Source organism: Rattus rattus, chromosome 10, assembly GCF_011064425.1.
Source record: "Rattus rattus isolate New Zealand chromosome 10, Rrattus_CSIRO_v1, whole genome shotgun sequence".
Classification (NCBI taxonomy): domain Eukaryota; kingdom Metazoa; phylum Chordata; class Mammalia; order Rodentia; family Muridae; genus Rattus; species Rattus rattus.
The window spans coordinates 62,246,559-62,265,795 of NC_046163.1; the positions used below are offsets into that span (position 1 = coordinate 62,246,559).

At 47.7% G+C, this 19,237-nt stretch overlaps 1 protein-coding gene across 2 annotated transcripts in view; it reads left to right on the forward strand.

Annotated features, from left to right (window-relative positions):
* Dusp10 (dual specificity phosphatase 10) overlaps positions 1-18,001 on the forward strand; it is a 36,960-nt gene extending 18,959 nt beyond the window's left edge. For both annotated transcript variants that reach the window (XM_032915379.1, XM_032915380.1), the window contains exons 3-4: positions 11,777-12,148; positions 16,733-18,001. In XM_032915379.1, coding sequence (XP_032771270.1) covers positions 11,777-12,148; positions 16,733-16,998 — 638 coding nt within the window. In that variant the 3' untranslated portion in view covers positions 16,999-18,001. The remainder of the gene's footprint in view (positions 1-11,776; positions 12,149-16,732) is intronic.
* The last annotated feature ends 1,236 nt before the right edge of the window (positions 18,002-19,237 follow it).

The window sequence follows — 19,237 nt, forward strand, 5'->3', positions numbered from 1 at the left end:
CCGTGAAGGTGAGGGTGGAATGTCAGCCTCAGATTCTAAATGAGGCAGAACAGGTGATCAAAAGTGACTGAAAGCCCCAGCGTTGGATGCACCCTTCCCCAAGGTACTTCCAAATGCTTGCCTTGCTATGAATGAACTACAGGGTTCAGAGTGCACCCTTCAAGGCACAAGTATGTGCTACAGCCCTGTGAGAGAGCTAGGGATGTAAGAATCCTTTTCAGGAGAGCGGAAACTCACCATTGAAGTAAAGCTCTTAGGATACAATCCCAGTATCTTTTTTAGTTTTATTTTTGCATATGTCTATGTGTGTCTATGTGTGTGCACTCATGCATACATGCTCTTGGATGTGTGTGTGTGTGTGTGTGTGTGTGTGTGTGTGTGTGTGTGTGTTCATGTGTTTGCCTGTTATTTGCAGTGAGCCCCTGGGACTCTCCTATTTCTGCCTCCCAAGGATGGCTGGATTCTTCTGTGGGTGCTGGGATTTGAACTCACATTCTCATACTTGCCCAGCAAGCATTTTACCCACTGAGCTGTTGTCTCTACATTTCTTTGATAATGTGATTTTAAGTGACCTCAAATGTAAGTAACCAGCCTGCCAGTTCAGAGTTAATAAGGCAGATAAGAGGGGCTAGGGATGTGTGGTTGTAGATCTGGTATTGTGGGAGAATCTGAGCCACCCGGTCAGTGAAGACCCTGTCCAAAGTATCTGTGACTGTTGACCCTGTTTAGATGGAAGAGCTGCCAGGTCTAATGGCCAAACCAGACCTTTCTTAGGCGCCATTGTGAGCACTTCATGAATGCATGCTGACCTGAATTCAGGGCCTGTGTCCCAACTTCCCTCAGCCTGGGTGTCCCTCATGACCTTTTTCACAACCCTTTTTCATCTACCTCTGTCATCTGTTGCTCATAAAGGATGTCCAAAGACAAGACAAGGGAGCATGGGAGAGGAGGGAGGGGCTAGAGAGGAGGGAGGGGCTAGGGAGGAGGGAGGGGCTAGAGAGGAGGGAGGGGCTAGAGAGGAGGGAGAGGGGTTAGAGAGGAGGGAGGGGCTAGAGAGGAGGGAGAGAGGGTGAGGGGTTAGAGAGGAGGGTGAGGGGCTGGAGAGGAGTGGGAGGGGCTAGAGAGGATGGAGAGGGGCTAGAGAGGAGGGAGAGGGGTTAGAGAGGAGGGAGGGGCTAGAGAGGAGGGAGAGAGGGTGAGGGGTTAGAGAGGAGGGTGAGGGGCTGGAGAGGAGGGAGGGGCTAGAGAGGAGGGAGGGGCTAGAGAGGATGGAGGGGGCTAGAGAGGAGGGAGGGGCTAGAGAGGAGGGAGGGGGGTTAGAGAGGAGGAGGGGGCTAGAGAGGAGGGAGAGAGGGTGAGGGGTTAGAGGAGGGTGAGGGGCTGGAGAGGAGGGAGGGGCTAGAGAGGATGGAGAGGGGTTAGAGAGGAGGGAGGGGTTAGAGAGGAGGGCGAGGGACTAGAAAGGAGGGAGGGGCTATAGGGAAGGGAGGGGCTAGAGAGGAGGGAGGGGCTAGAGAGGAGGGAGAGGGGCTAGAGAGGGAGGGAGGGGCTAGAGAGGATGGAGAGGGGCTAGAGAGGAGGGAGAGGGGCTAGAGAGGAGGGAGGGGCTAGAGAGGAGGGTGAGGGACTAGAAAGGAGGGAGGGGCTATAGGGAAGGGAGGGGCTAGAGAGGAGGGAGGGGCTAGAGAGGAGGGTGAGGGACTAGAAAGGAGGGAGGGGCTACAGGGAAGGGAGGGGCTAGAGAGGAGGGAGGGACTAGAGGCTACCAAGTGTGGCAAATCTCATTCTCAATGCCACTTACCGGCCTACTTGTCATGCGTAAGGCCGGGCAACTGGTTCTTTGCCTCTTCCTCATCTTTCCTGCACCTGCTTGCATGAGCTGTGGCTTGTGGTGTTCATCCAGGCCGGTCTCCCAGTGTTCTCAGAACATTCTGGCATCGACATTTCGCTACAGTTTTCCTAATGTTTCCTCATCCTCATCCCTTCTTTTCTCTCCAATTAGATTTATCTTTGGGGACTATTTTTAATCTCCCAAATCTCTAGCATAATGCGGAACAACACATAATTAATGGCCCTTTCTGGCTCATCCCGATGTTCATCTCATCTAAAAATATTTAACGAGCACTTGCTATTCAGAGCAGACGGTACAGAGTGAATGAGTACAATTTCTCTGAATAAACTCATTTAGTAGTGGTTCGTTTAATTATTGCATCAACTCTGTTGCCCATTGATGCTCTACTTTACCCAGAAGTAAACTAGGATCTGAAGACGCCAAACGACCTTCCGGAGCCTGTACCGCAGAGGCGCAGGGCAGCCTGCCACCAGCACCCTGAGCAGACATGCCCTGAGTCCTAATGACACACACCCCTGCTTTCCACTCCACTTTTTAGTAATAATAAAAAACAAAGGACAGCGTCAGTGTTCTGAAGGTAATAAAACTCTGTGATATATGTGGTCAAGGAGTGGGCTGAGAGAATACTGAGGGAAGAGACCTTCTAGGAGACCACCGTCACTGAGCCCTGCGTGGGTCTCATAGGAAACCAGTGCTGTCTTCTCTGCTATGGTTAGGATATGGTGGGATGTGGCCCTCAGGTGTCTATGCTTTGGAAACGATGTTTTCCCCAACATGGTGGTGTTGCAAAGTTGTGACACCTCATAGGAGGTCAACTTGGGGCACTGCCTTTGGAAGTACATGAGACTGGTTTTATGGAAACCTGAGAGAGTCTGTATAAAAAAAAAATAAAGATGAGGAAAGAAGTGGACAGCCCAGGGTCGCTATTACCCTGGTTTTCTGTCCCCTTTATTCCACCATCCCACCTGTGATACCACCTGTCACGGTGTGACACAGCCAAGGTGACCTTCACCAGAGGTAGTGCCATACTGTCTAGAGTTTTAGTCTCTGAAAACTGGGGACTAAATATATCTCCTTTCTTTATATTCAGCCTCAATTATTTTGTTATGGGGACAGAAAACAGACTCCTGCTCCCTTCCTGTACAGAATAGCTCTTGGAGGTTTCTTCTGTCCCTCAAATAGTTCCTCAGCCGACAGCAGCAAGATTTCCTAACAATTCTCACAATTCCTTGGAAATCATGTAGATCCCACAGGCCAAAGGCCCAAGTATACCAGAACTCCCCACTCCTGGTACCGGTTGGCGGTCCCAGGGTATCGACTTGCACTTCTGAGCAACTAGCTGTCAACGCAAGTTCCAGAACTCATTCTCTAGATTTGATTCATTTGCCATGACATCTCACAGAGATCGGGGAAACATTTAGTGACCTTGCTTGTTATACAGGATATTATAGAGCATGCACATGAACAGGCAGAGATGGGTAGGACAACGTGTGGGAAGGGGCATGCAGCTCTTATGGTGCATGTAGGCACGCCACGCCTCCAGTCACTTCCACGTGGCCCAGCCATCTGGAAGCTCTCCAAACCTTGTTCTTTTGAGTTTTTATGGAGTTCTCATTAAGTCAGAATGATTGATTAAATTTTTGGCCATAGGTGAGTAATTCATTTTCATCTTCATCTCTACATGAAGATTGAGGGCTGGAGCTCAAGTTCCCTAGCCTCTAACCCTGCTCTCTACTTTATGGTACCTCTTCCGCCTGGAAGGTGTTAAGGACTCCCGGACTGCCACTCACCTCATTGGCACATAAATAGCCACTCTTACCTCTTTGGAGGTTGCCAGGGTCTCAGGAGCTGGGTACCAGCAGGTAGACACAGTTGGAGTGTGCATTGCGTAGTCTCACAGTATCACACAGGGAATGACTTGAAAGAGTGACCAGCAGACACAGAGAGCCCTGGAATAGATCGCGGAGGTCCCACGCCTCAGCAACTGGCTTTGTTCTTGCTGTGCCTCAACCTCCGCCTGCTTTGTGTTGTAGTGGGGCTTTGTTTGGGCTTAAGGAGAGCTCAGGGGGTTGGGGGAGAATGAAAGGATTACCCTGGAGCTTGCTTCCAAGAGGTTGGCAATAAATGCCATAAGCAAAAACCCCGAGTCCCTTCAGCATGGAAAGAAGAGCTGCTCTGTGAGTCCTTGCTGTAAGGACTTCCATGCTGTGCCCTGCTGGATATGGCCTCCAGGGAATGTGCCTGGAAAGTCCTACGCTGCCAGATGTGGAGTGCATACAGGGTCAGCTTTCTGTGCTGGGCTGCAGAGACGGTGACTGGGATGGTTCTTCAGTAACTTTGAGTTCAGCCAGCTCAGACGGCTATATTGGTTGGGCCATAATGTGGTCTACCAGATGTGGATACTCCAGCTCTTGCTTGACCTGTTACTATAACCTGACACCACAGCCGCCACCACCAGAGGTTTCCAGACCCTCCTAAGCCATGCCTGGTTTCAATTTGACCTTGCAGAGCTCAGCCATCGTGGGCGATTTGACTATGGCGCGTGTCTGCAGAGACAGCTCCTGCCTCCTCTTTCTGCCAGTTGATGGTTAAGACTTATCCTTGCTGACTGTTCTTGCCAAATATAGACTTTAGCTCCGACTTAAGGAATCGGTTGCTATATACTTTTTGTGTGGACTGAAAACATTGGCCCAGGAAAGCATTTCAAATTGTGACAGGAGCAGTTGAGCCTTTCCCCTGCCGCTTCCTGAATTGCCCTGGCCAAAGCCCTTTGACCTTCAGATCATTCCAAAATCCATGGTTGCAAAAGCTATTGTTTGAGTGTGGGGTTTCCTTCAAAACAAGATTGGCTCACGGACTTGACTAGCCAGCTCTGTTCATCACCACGGGCATGGGTCCCAACCCCAGTCTCTACTGTAAACCTTATCTTTTCCTCCCCTCTTGATCAGGGATGATGTTTGATGAACTTCTCTGAGTGTAATTTCCAGTGGGAATTCTTTGTGTCAGAAGAATGTAGTCCCTTGAGGCGTGCTCTTTATGTCTCTAAAGATTTATCAGACTTTACTTAACTGCCATTGGGAAACATGTCTTCGCTGTGAGGTTGTGATGTTTTTAATTTGGGGTCTAAGATAAACGTGGTCCTGGGGTAGATGGATACATGGGTAGTGGAGCGAATTCTCCTCTTGTGCCACAGGCTGGTTTAATGAGTAGCTTTATCTGTTTGCTTAGCAGTGTTTGATTATTTAAGCTTCTTCTGCCCTGAAAAGTAAAGGATATTTGCCCCGCCTTCAGGGAATTAAATGAGCAGCATAGAGTATGTGGTTCACTCTTGGGGAAAAACATGGGTTTGTCTAATAGCCCCTCGCTGTAACATTCTTCCTCTTCAGCTCCTCAGAGCCACCTTAGTGTGCCCTCCTTCCCCTCTGACAAAACATCTCCAAGGAAGACAATTCTTTACTCAGAAAGATGTCTCAGGGTGGGCTTGAGCCAGGGCTTGTCCGTGATGAGGTTGAGGGATTCCTTTGAGAAAAGATAACTTCTGTGAATTTTGCTGGCATGTAGAACTGGCGTTCTAGAAGGTTCTATGCGCTTACTTCTTATGGCTTGCCAGGTAGGCTGGGCAGCCTCCCAACCTCACCACTCTCTCTCTCTTGACCTTGGACGGTTTCTGGCTTGGTTGTAAGATATGGTATCCTTATGTTGGCTCTCAGGAGCCTTGTCTTAGGGAGCCCACAAGTTCTGGTGAGATTCCTAAAGAGTAGGAATTCTGATACTTCTGTAGAGTCGTACCGAGAAATAAAATGTAAAGTCGTACTATATTAGTTTGCTTGGGTTATACAATAGTTTTCAGTTGCAATAATAAAAGACTGTGCTGGATACTTTATTAGGAAAATATTTATTGATTTTGTGGTTTTAGGAGTCAGGAGTTCAAGATCGGGTGCGTCTGTTGGGCTTCTAGCGAGGACTTTGCCGTGGATAACGTTTCAGTTGTGGAAGTATGTGCCAGAGAGATCATATGTCAAGAGTGGAAGGCAGAGACACTCAGGGCCTAGGCCTGCTCTCACTGGTACTAACTTGGGTCATATACGAAATGTATTCACCCCTTCCAAGCCCAGCAGCACCTGTTGACCTTATGACCTCCTACTAGGCCCCACCTGATAAAGGTTCTTCCGCCTGTCAACATCACCACACTACAAAGCTCCGAGTATTTGAACTTTGAGCACTTGCTCAAAGCACATCCAAACCACAGCACGTTGCTATAACAAAACATCCCAGCCTGGGTAACTTAAGCAACAGGAATTAGCTCTCCCACAGCTAAGGGCCAAAGCTGTGAGACTTAGAAGAAACCAGAACGTGACTGTCCTTTTACCTTCTCTTACCCGTTCCTTCACCCAACCTGTTTCCTGTTGTTTGTGTGGATGGCAGGCACACACATGTCACAGTATAGCGTTGAGGTCAGAATAGGGGAAAGGGGTGGAGCAGGAGGCAGAGGCCAGCTGCAGGTGCATGGGAAGGAGCCCGGGGCTGCTCCCCCTTTAGAATCACGCTGATTTGTGCAAAGCCAGAGCCGGCTCCTGGCATGGGACTCAGAGATCTTACAGTTTGAATCCGGTTCACATAAAAGTCATAAGCGCGTGAAAGCAGGCCCAAAGCGCTTTAATTGTCGTTGTGGAAAGTTACATGACTGTCATCAGCTGTCGCTTCTGGCAGTGCTTTCTGTACGAATGTAAATAAATGAGCTAACAGGTTTAAAGAAGCAGCCTGTATTTACATACTTGTGAAGCAGCCTCAAACAATCTGCCTGTGCTGTTCAAACACACACACACACACACACACACACACACACACACACACACACACACACACACACACACAATGTGTGGCTTCCTCAGTGCAGGCTACTCATTAAAGCCTGAAGTCTGCAGGTTATGATGAGTAAAGGAACCCCACCCACCCACCCCAGCCCCATGGGGCTTTGAGCTGAGCCTGTCCCTTTGATGAGGAGAGGCTCTTCTCAGCAGGCTGAAGTTTACCCAGCCATTTTCTGTAGCACTTCTTTAAGGCATGGACTTGGGAGAGCCCTGGACTGCTTCAGAGGAGGGGAGAGTGAGGTGGCAGGGGCAGAGAGGAATCCCGCAACCTCTGATAAAGCACACCAGAGTCGCCATGTCTTGGAAGGCTTCCAAAGAAAGCTAGATTTTTCCTTTTATTTAATAAATCATAAGGTCCTCCTGACTGAGTTCCACGTTTTGTAGATAAATATTCAGGCAATAATTTTTGGGGGGGAGGGTATACATGTAGATCTCTCTCTCTGTGTCTGTCTCTCTCTCCCTCTCTCCCTCTCCCCGTGTGTGTGTGTGTGTGTGTGTGTGTATGTGTGAGTGTGTGTATGTGAAGGTCAAAGGTTGACATTTTGTACATTTTCTGTCTTCCTCAATCAGTCCACAGTACTGAGACAGGCTCTCTTGCTAATCCCCAGGCTCACCGACTCAGCTTGGTTTGCCAGCCAGGGAACTCTGGGGACCCTCCTGTCTCTGTCCCCTCAGTGCTGGGATTCGGGGCACCCAGCTGTGCTTCTTATGTGGGTCCTGGGGATCCAAACTCAGGTCCTCACGCTTGAAAAGTACAGCCTGTGTACTGACTGAGCCGTCACTCGGCGTCCTGGCGTGATTGGTAAGAGCATATTCCTGTTGAGGTCACTATGAAGGTGTTACCTGCATCTCAGCGATTGCATCAGCCGTTTGGACATATCCATCCATAGACCTCAACACAGACGCGGTTCAGCATAATATATCTTACAGACGACAGAATTATTGGCATATAATAAATATTATTTCGTGGCTCCCCCAGTGGAAACAATAATATGGCACGAAGTCTCCTGAGGTTCTGTAGCCACAAAGATTAGGTGAAAGAATAAAACCTGTCTAAGGCAGAGATGTCCGGAGACGGGGGCAGAGCACCTTAGTAGGAAGAGTACAGCTACAGCCATCAAAAGCGCCTTCGTCCCTCTTCTCTCTCAGTATAGCTTCCCACAGGGCCAGATCCTAAGGATTTAATTCATGCCTCCTGGTACTAAACCTGAAGTCAGTGGCTGCTCTCAGCTATGGAGTATGTGGATACGTTCATAGGAAGTGAAGTGTAGAAGGGAAACTGAGGAAGAGACAGGTGGGAAACCTGCCTAGGATCTCATAGCCAGGCTTTGAAAGGCCAGGCTCAGCCTCCAGCAGCTTCATCATTACCGGATGGAGTGTAGGTGAGGGCCGTGGTCCTGATGTGAGCATCGTGAGGTAGAATGTATGCGATGCCATGTGATGTAATTGTAAACCTTCACATAGGTGTCCTTTACCTCCGTCCTGTGCATGGGCTGTATTATACACAATTGGCGGTAAACGGAGCCTTCCTAAGGGAAAGGGAGTCTGTCAAGGTCTTAGGAGGCTGAGGCCTCAGAGGCGGGGCCCATGCATCTCCACCCATTGTGTGTGTGTGTGTGTGTGTGTGTGTGTGTGTGTGTGTGTGTGTGTGTGTCTGTCTGTCTGTCTGTCTGTCTGTCTTTGGCTACCGTGGCTGGCCAGGGAGGTATGGGGATCTCCCTGTCTCTTCCTCCCCAATGCAAGGATTACAGACATGTTCTTTGCTTTCATAGGGATACTGGGGATCCACACCCAGATCCTCACGCTTGTGAAGTGGGCCGTATACTGACTAAGCCATCTTCCTGCCCCTGTAGTCTTCTTCTATAGTTGGGCCAAACAGAATTAAAACCCCCTCATTAAGTAATCGTTTGATGGGGTCTGGAGGGCCCAGAATGACCCTGTTAACTCTACTTAGCTCTGTCTACCCTCACCTTCTGCTGCTCCCATAACTCACCCCTGAGGGGTACAGACACCCCCTGTGCAGACCTCTCTGGAATATCCTTGTAAGACACTGCTATTTCATGCCGCCTTAGAGAGGCCATCCAGGAGAGAGTCTCCATTTCAGTGTGACACTGTACATCACCCTTGTGTGAGGACAATGCCTGGCGTGAGCAGACTTAGCTGGAGGCTGACCCTTCAGAACTTCCTTGTCAGCTGAGACGTTACAGTCACATGAGGCCTTTCCCCTTTCTCTCCCTACAGATAGCCATAGTACACAAGCAAACTTTCCCACATGGCTCAGACATATAATTCACATCATTTCGCACAGACACACGCAGCACCCTGTGGTCGAAGCTTTCTGTGTGTCAGACTCTCTCTGATCCGCCCCTCCCCCATGTTTTCCCCCCATTAGGCAAATGGAAGGCCCCTTGCCACCTGTTAGCATTACGTCATTGGCTCCCCAGAACACAGTTGTACCCAAGGCCTTAAACAAAGTAGTGCTTCTTGTATTGTTTGCATTCAAAGAGCTGATATCATGCCAGCTGATGTCATTGTGTGTCTTTGTGTGAGTGCCATGGCAACTGGGCAGGTGGGGAGCCTCCGGCTGATGTCACTGGGAAAGGAGGGGCAGAGGCTGAATTTTAAAGAGCTCTATGCTGGGGGTTTTTATGTGTGTGGGGGTGGGAGGGTGTTTTGGTATGCTTTTATTTTATCTTATTTTCTGAATTAGCTGCCTTTAAGACAAATGACAGCTTGGATACATAAATAAGAGCTGAGACGCCTCCTCCCCCTCCCAGCCTTCTCTTTTGAGTTTAGTTTCCCAGTCCTTCCCCCTAACTTATATGGGGAAAAAATGTTGCAAGTGCCTTTTTTCTTCAGAACGTGTGAATTCGGTTCCCCTGGCAGCATCAGCATGGGGGCTGTTTACTGGGGGCTTTGTGGAGCCCAGCAGATTTCCACACAGCTCCTTCCAGTGTCCTCTGTGGAGTTTGGGACAGTGGCAGTGGGTAGTTTTATACTCCTACTTAAGATCACTGGTGACTTTTTTTCCCCCTGTAGTCTTGTATTTCTCTTTGTAGTTGGAAGGTTCCCCCTGGGCTAGCCTCCTGGGTCTAATGGTGTCACCACAGAAGGGCAGAGTTTAATTACAGAAGTGAATTCAAGTGAAGTCAACGCTCTTCCGTACTCTCCCTTTTGTATCTCTTCCCCTGTCTCTTGTCTGACTGGTAGACTGGGTACAGGACGGCCCTCCTGAGCTGACCGTGAGTTCTTGTCATTCCCTACTGAGAATATGACTGTGCTCTGTTATATAGTAGGCTGAGTGCAATGGTTGGGGACAAGCCTTGTTCAGGCCATCCACTCTGGTGGTCAAAAATGAGACCTGCGGTCTGGAAGGATGTGGTGTCAGTTGAGAGGCTGGTGGACAAGTGGACTTCCTGTCCTGTTAGCAGAGCTGTACTCTGTTCAGGCTTTGTGCTTATGCCTTGGGACACTCAAGGCCTCTGTGACTGGGAGGAAATTCACATCGCTTCCTAGAACTTGCCAGGGTCTCACCCTTTTCTAGAAAACCCTACATCTCCCCTGCTCTACTGGGGTTCCCACTCATTGGGTGACCCCTCCCCAGGTTTCCTAATGCCTCTCTCATATGCATTATAGAATTTGAGCTCCATAATCCTTCAGGTTTGTCTGTGTGTAACTATGTATAACATAAGAAAGGAGGGGTTAAGCAGCAAACGCTGACACATACATTCCCTTAGCTGTTTTCCCTTTAGCATCAAATAGAAGTCTTTTCTTTGGTTTTATAGCTATTCCTTTAGTGGGCACATGCTATCCCATGGATGGATTTAATAGTTTAAATTTTGGTATTTTACTTGGCCTTCCTTTCTTTTTAAAAACGTATCATTGTTGAGTGTATGCCTGAGTTGTTTGTGTTTGTGTACGTGTGTGAGTTCAGAAGTCAGAGGCCCACTTTGTGGAGCCAGTTCTCTGCTTCCACCATTAACCAGATGGCGCTTCATGAACAGCCCCGTGCGTCTCACTGCACAGCTGTGCCTGAGTGAGTTCCGTAAGTGACTCCGTACTTATAGAAGGCCACGTCTGCATGCTGAAAGTGGGTAAACTGGTGCAGCTTTAACCTTTGAAGTATTGGCGACTCAAGTGAGAGCGGAGCCTCGAGCTCGGAGTGCGCATTATTAGATCCATCAGAGGTTGCGGTTAATGGGTTAGTGTACTCTCTGTCCTCTAAAAGCTAACTACAGGGAAATGGGCCAGTCTTAGATGCCATTCTCCTGGAAGTCTAGATCTATAAATGTCAAGGACTTGTGTGGAAGAAGTCATACAGTAGATCCTGAGTCACTCTTCCAACGCTAACTTACCTTAGCCAAGCTTCCCCTCCGCTTTTTCTACCTTTGGGCAGCCATAGAAGTAAAATGAATAGAAATAGCTTGTTCGTGCAGAGTGGCCATGCAAGGCTGGGCGTTGGGGGTGAACTGAACACTTTGCCTGTATTTGTCAGTCTCCGACTCACACTCAGAGAGACATGCTTGTGCAACTCAACCGTCAGCTCAGCAGTGCCAGCCGGATGCTAGCCAGTGTAACCTGTCTTTCCCACAAGCCCTGCTTGCAACTGACTGCTTCGCTGCCGAGTGAACTTTGTCCTTCTGTAACGTGAGTTATAAAGGGTACAGGACATGTGTGCACGGTACCAGGAGTCCAACAGAAGTCCTCTGTAGGGCGATGTCATCTGTGCTCTTCTCAACCTCCAAAGTACATGGTTCCGTATAGGTCAGGAACCCTATGTCTGTTAAAGGCAGATCGGATTTTCAGTTGATGAAATAACTGAGCGCTGTGAGGAACTTGTTCCCAGGCACCTTGGCCCAGTTTTGCAATAGGGAGCACAGTGTCCTCTGTAGCTGCCTCTGGGTGTCCAGAACAGACTTCTGGTTCTTGTTTTTATTTTAGGAATGTTAAGACACATACATGACCACAGTGACACCCATTTCTATGGGGAAGCTGGCATTTTTTACCCCTCTGTGGACTTTACTCATATATGATTTCTGTGTTTTCCTTCCAGGGGGACTCAGTAGTTTTAAACAGAACCATGGAAACCTCTGTGACAACTCCCTCCAGCTCCAAGAGTGCCGGGAGGTGGGGGGTGGTGCCTCTGCGGCCTCGAGCGTGCTACCTCAGTCTGTCCCCTCCACCCCTGACATCGAGAGCGCAGAGCTGACGCCCATCCTGCCCTTCCTGTTTCTTGGCAATGAGCAGGATGCTCAGGACCTAGACGCCATGCAGAGGCTCAATGTCGGCTACGTCATCAACGTCACCACGCACCTTCCTCTCTACCACTATGAGAAAGGCCTCTTCAACTACAAGAGGCTGCCGGCCACGGACAGCAACAAGCAGAACCTGCGGCAGTACTTTGAAGAGGCGTTCGAATTCATCGGTAACTGTCTCCCGCAGCACGGGGTGGGGGTCGGGGGAGGCGCCTCTTTGGTTCTCTCTTTCCTCTAGTTCTGGGTTTGATACAAGGTCCAAAGTTTATTCCTATGTTAGGGAAAGCAGCAACAATAACAAAGCAAAGCCAACCTCGATTGCCTGGATGGACATAGAAGAATGGTTGAGTCAGTGAGCCTTCCATTGTTGTGGCTGAAATACCAGAGAGGTTATCTCAAAGGGAGGAATTATCTTGACTTATGATCTTAGAAGTTTCAGTCCTTGGTAGTATTGACTCTGGGCCTGAGGTGAGCCAGAACATGGCAGTGGGGTGTATGATAAAGGCGACTGGCTTTTTATGGTGACTAGGAAGGGAGGGACTGGGACAGCATATGGCCTTCAGTAGCATAGTGTCTACCCTACTTACTTCCTCAGGCAAGCCTCTACCTTCGAACGTTTTGGAAACCTTTGAAAGCCGTACCACCAGCTGGGGACCAAGCATTTGACACATGAGTCCGTGGGATCATTTCACATTCACATTAAAGCAATAAGCACCCTCTTTGTCCAACATCCGTTCCATAGGAAATCCCTGTCCTCCATCCTCCCATTAACAAAGACACCATGGTGGACGTTGGCACTTAGATATCATATGACCAGAAGCTTCAAGGGGAGTGTGAAGAACTGCTCAGAGCTATTCCTGCTGCCTGTTCTTTGCCCTCTAAGTACTGGAAGATTTACCAGGTAGAGACTGTGACATCACCTTAGTTGTCCCCAAATCTCCACACAGTACCTCGCTCCCCTTTATTCACCCAGCACAGAGTAGGAGATTTCCACTGGCCACCATGAGTTATACTGAGTCACAGTGTGTGGCCTCTTCACTTGAGGTCAAGGCAAAGGCAGTATCATGAAAGGGCTGGTTCTGAAGGACCATCTTCAGAAGCAGGCCATGCTGTCGTGAGTTTCTCCGCCCACTTCATCCTTGCAGAGGAGGGATGGAAGGGTGGTGTGAATTGTCTTCTTCCACCCAAGTGATCTGAGTTCTTAAACACTGAGTGACAAGGACAGTGGCCATGAAAAGGTACATGTTTCCTTTGACAGCTCAGAGAAACAGCAAAGGTCAAGACCCTGTAGGACCCAAGAAGGAAAAGCCTAACAATAGTAGGCTCTTACCTCAGAAGGAAGCAACCACCAGCTCTATGCTGAACTTAGCTTTTGTAGCCCTTGTAGCATTGTGGGGCGACTCACGGTGACTAGGGCAAGAAGAACAGTTGACAAACGTTCCATTGTTTCCAAGAGACTCCAGCTTTTATCAGCACATAGAGGTAGCCCAATGCTCTCCACATTACTGTCTCGGGAAGAAAACACTAATGGCTGTTGCTGGTTTTGCCAGAAAAAAGATCCCAAGTTTAGCAGCCACCAGGGTGATGTTTTTTAAAACTTTTTTTTTTTTTTTTTTTTTTTTGGCAATTTAGCAGCTTTAAAACGGCTGGTTTCCTTTCTAGTTTGTCCTTCAGGGCCTGGCTGTACCAGGGACACTGTCAGAGTGGTCTCTAAACTCAGAAGTAAGCTGACCTTTCCATGTCCAAAATTCTAGTGTCAAGAAAGAACTGGGGGCTGGGAGGAGATACGATGGGGAAAAAGGTTTGCAAGACCTGAGTTTGAATCCCCCAGAAGCCATGGAAGTCAGATGCAAGAGTACATAACTAATACCTTCTCCCGAGACAAGGTAGGAGGCAGAGAACCCCTAGACACTCACATGACAGCTAGCTTGGCCTCCACAGCAACACAGGAAAACCCATCTCAGAGAAGGAAGTAGGCAAGGCCTTGCATGACCTCCACATGTGTGTCATGGCATGCCTATACCTGTTAAGAACACAGGACCTAGTGGTCTTGACTTCTGGCCAAGACACTTTCCCGTGTTTACCATGCCCTGTTAATTAGTTCCTAACATTGGGTACAGAGATACCCTGGGTTCTTTTATTCATAAAATCTGAGCCAAGCCTTGAATCCTGAGCAAGAAATGCTGGTCGCCAGGTCGAGGAAGTTTCTGGTTAATTGAGGCCGTTATAAAGGGGAGTCCCACCTGCTTAATTTCAGGTGGAGGAAGTTGGGAATTTGTTTTCTGTTTAGAGAGTGGCATGGGATAGGCTGGCTCTAAGAGATTACAGTCATGTGCTTACATTCCTTCTGGATTATTCAGGCTTACCTCCCCCTTTAAAAGAAAAACAAAACTAATAACAAGCAACATTTAGCCTGCCGAACAACTCAGGATCACGTGAGTGGGCACGGTTTTGTTCTCCTTGTCCGCTGATTGGATAAACTGAAATTTTATAGCATGGCTTCAGGGGGCACACAGCAAGGCTTACAGCACAATAACATTCACCTGAGTTTAATATAAACTAAGCAGCGTTCACGTTTAGCGTTTAACAATGCCAGTTTAACACCAGAATCAAATGACTTCATTTCCCAAGTTCCAGAGGCTGGTGAGCTAGTGTCCTTTGTATTATGGAAGAGGAAGGCAAGTCCTGGGGGTCAGAGGATTCCCAAGGTCACTCAGCTAGTGTGTTAGTAGAACAGGTGGTCACACCCACCTCACTCTTTCTCACACCACCGTGTTCTATGGTCTTAGTTTGGGAAGTCATTTAGTGCTGACAAAGGGAGACTTTCCTGAAGCACTGCTCTTGGGTCTCTTGAAGCAAGCTTGTCTACAGATTGGTGAGAGAGATAGTTACATCCTGTTTGCATCTTAGTCTGCTGGGAAGCAGCCAGTGTGGGCAATTTAAGCTAAGAGACAAGTCTCTGTACTCCCTTTTCTACCTTATCATTGGCCTGCATTCCTCTGGGGACACTTCCTGGGGGGTGTGTTTTAATCTAGAAGTGTCACTAAAATGTTGTCCAGTGCTCACAGGCATCCGAAACTTTTAATATTAAACATGCCACTTTCTGTTGCTCTCTCTTCTGAGCTACTTGGGGACCCTGCCTTCCCAGTGGTCGCCATGTAGGGTCAGCATATGTAGAGATGAGGAGTCAAATACTCCTGAGAGGGCCATCAGTAGATCAGTACTCCACAAGGCTCACTGACAACATTTTATGCGTCTCTGCTGAGAAGCTGAGAGTAGGAACTCTCCAGCTGACCTTTACCCCTTCCCTTTCATGAAGTTTTAGCAAAACTCCATACATTAAATGTTCTCTTGTAGAGAACAGTCTATAGGATAAAGAATGGTGTGTGTGTGTGTGTGTGTGTGTGTGTGTGTGTGTGTGTGTGTGTGTAGCATGTGGAAGATATATTGCTAATAGCGCTAGTTCTTATGAGGGACATAGTCATATAATCTGGAAAGTGGGATTAACATTGTTAATCAGAAGACCTTTATCACATGCCCATATGTGTTCGTAACATAATCTCCATATCTTCTCTCCTCCTTTTTTAACTTTTTCTTCCCTTTATGCCAGTGGTTTTAGAGAAAATAGAAAAGGAGCAAGGTTGTCAAGAAAGAGATCTAGAGGGGCTGGAGAGGTGGCTCAGTGGTTAAGAGCACTGACTGCTCTTCCAGAGGTCCTGAGTTCAAATCCCAGCAACCACACGGTGGCTCACAACCATCTCTAATGATATCTGATGCCCTCTTCTGGTGTGTGTGTAAAGATAATAAGTAAATAAACCTTTAAAAAACAAAAGAGAGCTAGAGCATTCATGGTGAGCTCAGTAGCTTGCTTCTCCTGGGTGTCAGTCTGTCCTGTTGTAGGTATAGCTTCTGCATTCCCTGTTCCTGTGACATGCACTATCTTCTCTAAATGTAGAGCTGTAGGGGGCTGGGAAGATGGCTCAGCAGTAAAGCACTCACCACAGAAGCATGAGAATGTGGGCTAGAATCACAGGAACCCACGGAAAAGTCGAGTAGCTATAGCAGCTTGCCTGGAATCCCATGGCACTAGGGACTGAGATGGGGCACTCCAGGGCCAGCTGGCCATTCTGACCAGCAGAAACAATGAGCTCCAGACTCAGCAAGAGATGTTGTGTCATAGAACACGGAAGATGATCAAGTAGATACCACACGATGCCAACACATGGCCTTCCACAGACACATGTGAACATGAATGTGTACTTATGCAAATGTGCATCTACACACACACACACACACACACACACACACACACACACACACACACACCTATACACACATGCACCCTTCCCCCTCAAAATAGTGAAGGGCCAATGAGCTGGCTTAGTGAATAAAAGATACTTGCTGCCAAGACTGACGACCTGAGTTTAATCCCTACCAACTCAAATTGTGGAAAGACAGAACTGATTCCTGCAAGTTGTCTGTTGACCTCCCCATGATGCACACTGTGGCATGCATACTGCCCCCATTTTTTTTTTTTTTTCTTAATGATTTAAGAGAATGCAGACCAGCAGCTCCTGATTCCTGATTGTGGCCAATTCTGTAGCTTGTGTTTTGATCATGTAGACTTCATCGGTGCGTCACGCTTTGGAAACATTTCAAAACATTGTCTCTGCACAAGGAAACACTGCCGACTCAAGCACAAGTTAACCTCCGTCTGTCCCCCCTTTCTCACCACCTGTCTCTTTATCCCACAGAGGAAGCTCATCAGTGTGGGAAGGGCCTTCTCATCCACTGCCAGGCCGGCGTGTCCCGTTCCGCCACCATTGTCATCGCCTACCTGATGAAGCACACACGGATGACCATGACTGACGCTTACAAATTCGTCAAAGGCAAACGACCAATTATCTCCCCGAACCTCAACTTCATGGGGCAGTTGCTGGAATTTGAGGAAGACCTAAACAATGGCGTGACACCACGGATCCTTACACCAAAGCTGATGGGCATGGAGACAGTTGTGTGACAGCAGACAGGCTAGAAAGGGTCATGCTCTGTTAGAGCAGAACAGGAAGGAAGGTGGATTCTGGCTTGTCTTTCTTCCTCCTTTCCTTCCTTCCTTCCTTATTTTTTTCTTTTTTCTTTTTTTTTTTTTAAGGTCAGGGGTGTTTGTGAAAGGAAACAAACTTGTCGAAAGACTCTATTTTTAATAAGTGTAAGAAGACTATAACTTTTGATGCCCATGAGACTCACTTCTCTTAAACTGGTATTGCAGTTAAGCTAAAGAGATCTTTTTTTTTTTTTTTTTTTAAGCCAACAAATAAAAATACTATAAAACTTGTTTCTCCCCGGTTTCCCTTGTAAGCTTACTGTAGAGTTTTGACTCAATAGTCTGTGCGGGCTCATAGACAGAAGATACCACCCTTCAATTACAAACAACCAAAAGGCAACGGAAAAGACTCTAGACCCGGAACCGACCTGGACAACCATGTCGAAAGCAAGCCCCGTCAAACCGTGCACAGCTGTGCTCACCGGTGCGAAGAGAAGGGCGGGCAAACTCGGTGGTCTCGGCTCAGCTCACCTCACGCCTTCTCTGGGGAGACAGGCTAGCATCGATCTTGTGTGTTCCATGCTCCAGATAACTTTCTCCCTTCTCTGGGTCTGAGAGAACTTGTGTGTGTGTGTGTTTGTTTAACACAAAGAAACTGACGTTATACCGCGTGCCTTTGCTGGCACTTGTGCAATAAAAATGTGTTTGGAGTGTGAGGCTAAGGTAGGGCTGGCAGCTGAGTGAGGACTGGAGTCAGCTTGGAGACAGGAATTCAACAATACCAGTGGCTTCCCCTCCCTCCTTCCTCCCTTTCCCCCCCCTTTCTTTCTTCCTCCTCCTCCTTTAATTTTTCTTTCTTTTTTTGAATTTGATTCTGGTTACAGTGCCATAAACCTTGTTACATATGTATATCAGAATGTAAAAAAAAAAAAAAAGACAAAAATTTATTTAAAAAATATTTTTCGCAAAAAAAAAAAAATCCTTGGTGTGTTTTTGTTGATGGTGTAAGAATTTATTTTCATTATATAAATGAAACTCGTTTGGGGATGTGTCGTTCTTTGCACTTGTCTTCTCTGGTTAGGCTCGTGCCTCTCTTGCCTCTGGAGCTGTACACGTAACACAATTAGGAACAAGGCAGAGGTTTTTATAAAGAGTGGGGATGAGAACGTAAAGCAGGGACCACTCACAGAGGGCGAGGATCCCAGCGCTCATCCACCCCTCTGCTCCCTCCCGTCCTCTTCCTGTGAGACAGCGGACTCAAAGATTTGAGCAGCTTCCACCAGGCTTCATAACCAAATCACATCCAAACTGAGCATTTAGAATCCAGTTGTCTCCCTGGTAACTACATGTAAATATCAGTGACAACATGCTTTGTGTGGTTTTCGAAGTCCCACCTCAACTGATGCTAGCCCACGTGACACGTTGTAGGGACATTCACCCTGTAGTGCAAACTGCTAGATGTACTCTTCCAGTGTTTCTCCCAGTCAGTAGAAACCAGCTCTGGGTACACACTGACTGACAGTGCTGGAAATTCCACCCACAGACAGTTGGAAGTGGGATGGGAGGGAAATATAATCCTAAGCATTTGGACATTTTAGTGGAGTGCGTATCTAGAGGGACTTAGCCACCGGGAAGACTCGAAGTGCCCCCAAGTTTGCGTGGTGCGAGTAAGCCCTGAAGAATTCTGGCATGTCTGGCCCGGAGTGACTACATTTGACATAAATACTTTGTGAACATTTGCTTACAAATGTTACACCCGAAATGTTTTGACATTGATTTCTTTATTCAAATAGCTTGTCTGCCAAGAGTCATTTAAATTTTTCTTTCATTAGAAAAGTGGAAATTGATCACAACTGGAACAGAGAGCTAACTGGAATTACTTTAGTCTAAGTATGAAGTAGTCAAAAAAGTAAATCTCTTTGGGGCATTTCTGTATTGCCAGTAGTTTTTGGTTGCTCTTTTGTTCGTTTCTGTCAACTGTCAACTGAGCAGACTGAAAGAGTCCACTTCTGATACACGGGGACTTAGAATGCCCGGCAGATTTGTCATTTTCTAAGTCAAAAGTTTGGAGTTCTGTTAGAGCATAAAATTTCTCTCTCTCTCTCTCTCTCTCTCTCTCTCTCTCTCTCTCTCTCTCTCTCTCTCTCCTCTGCTTTTTTATCATGTCTCCTGCAAAGGAAGGGAAAGAATCGATAACTACATGGACATGATTTAT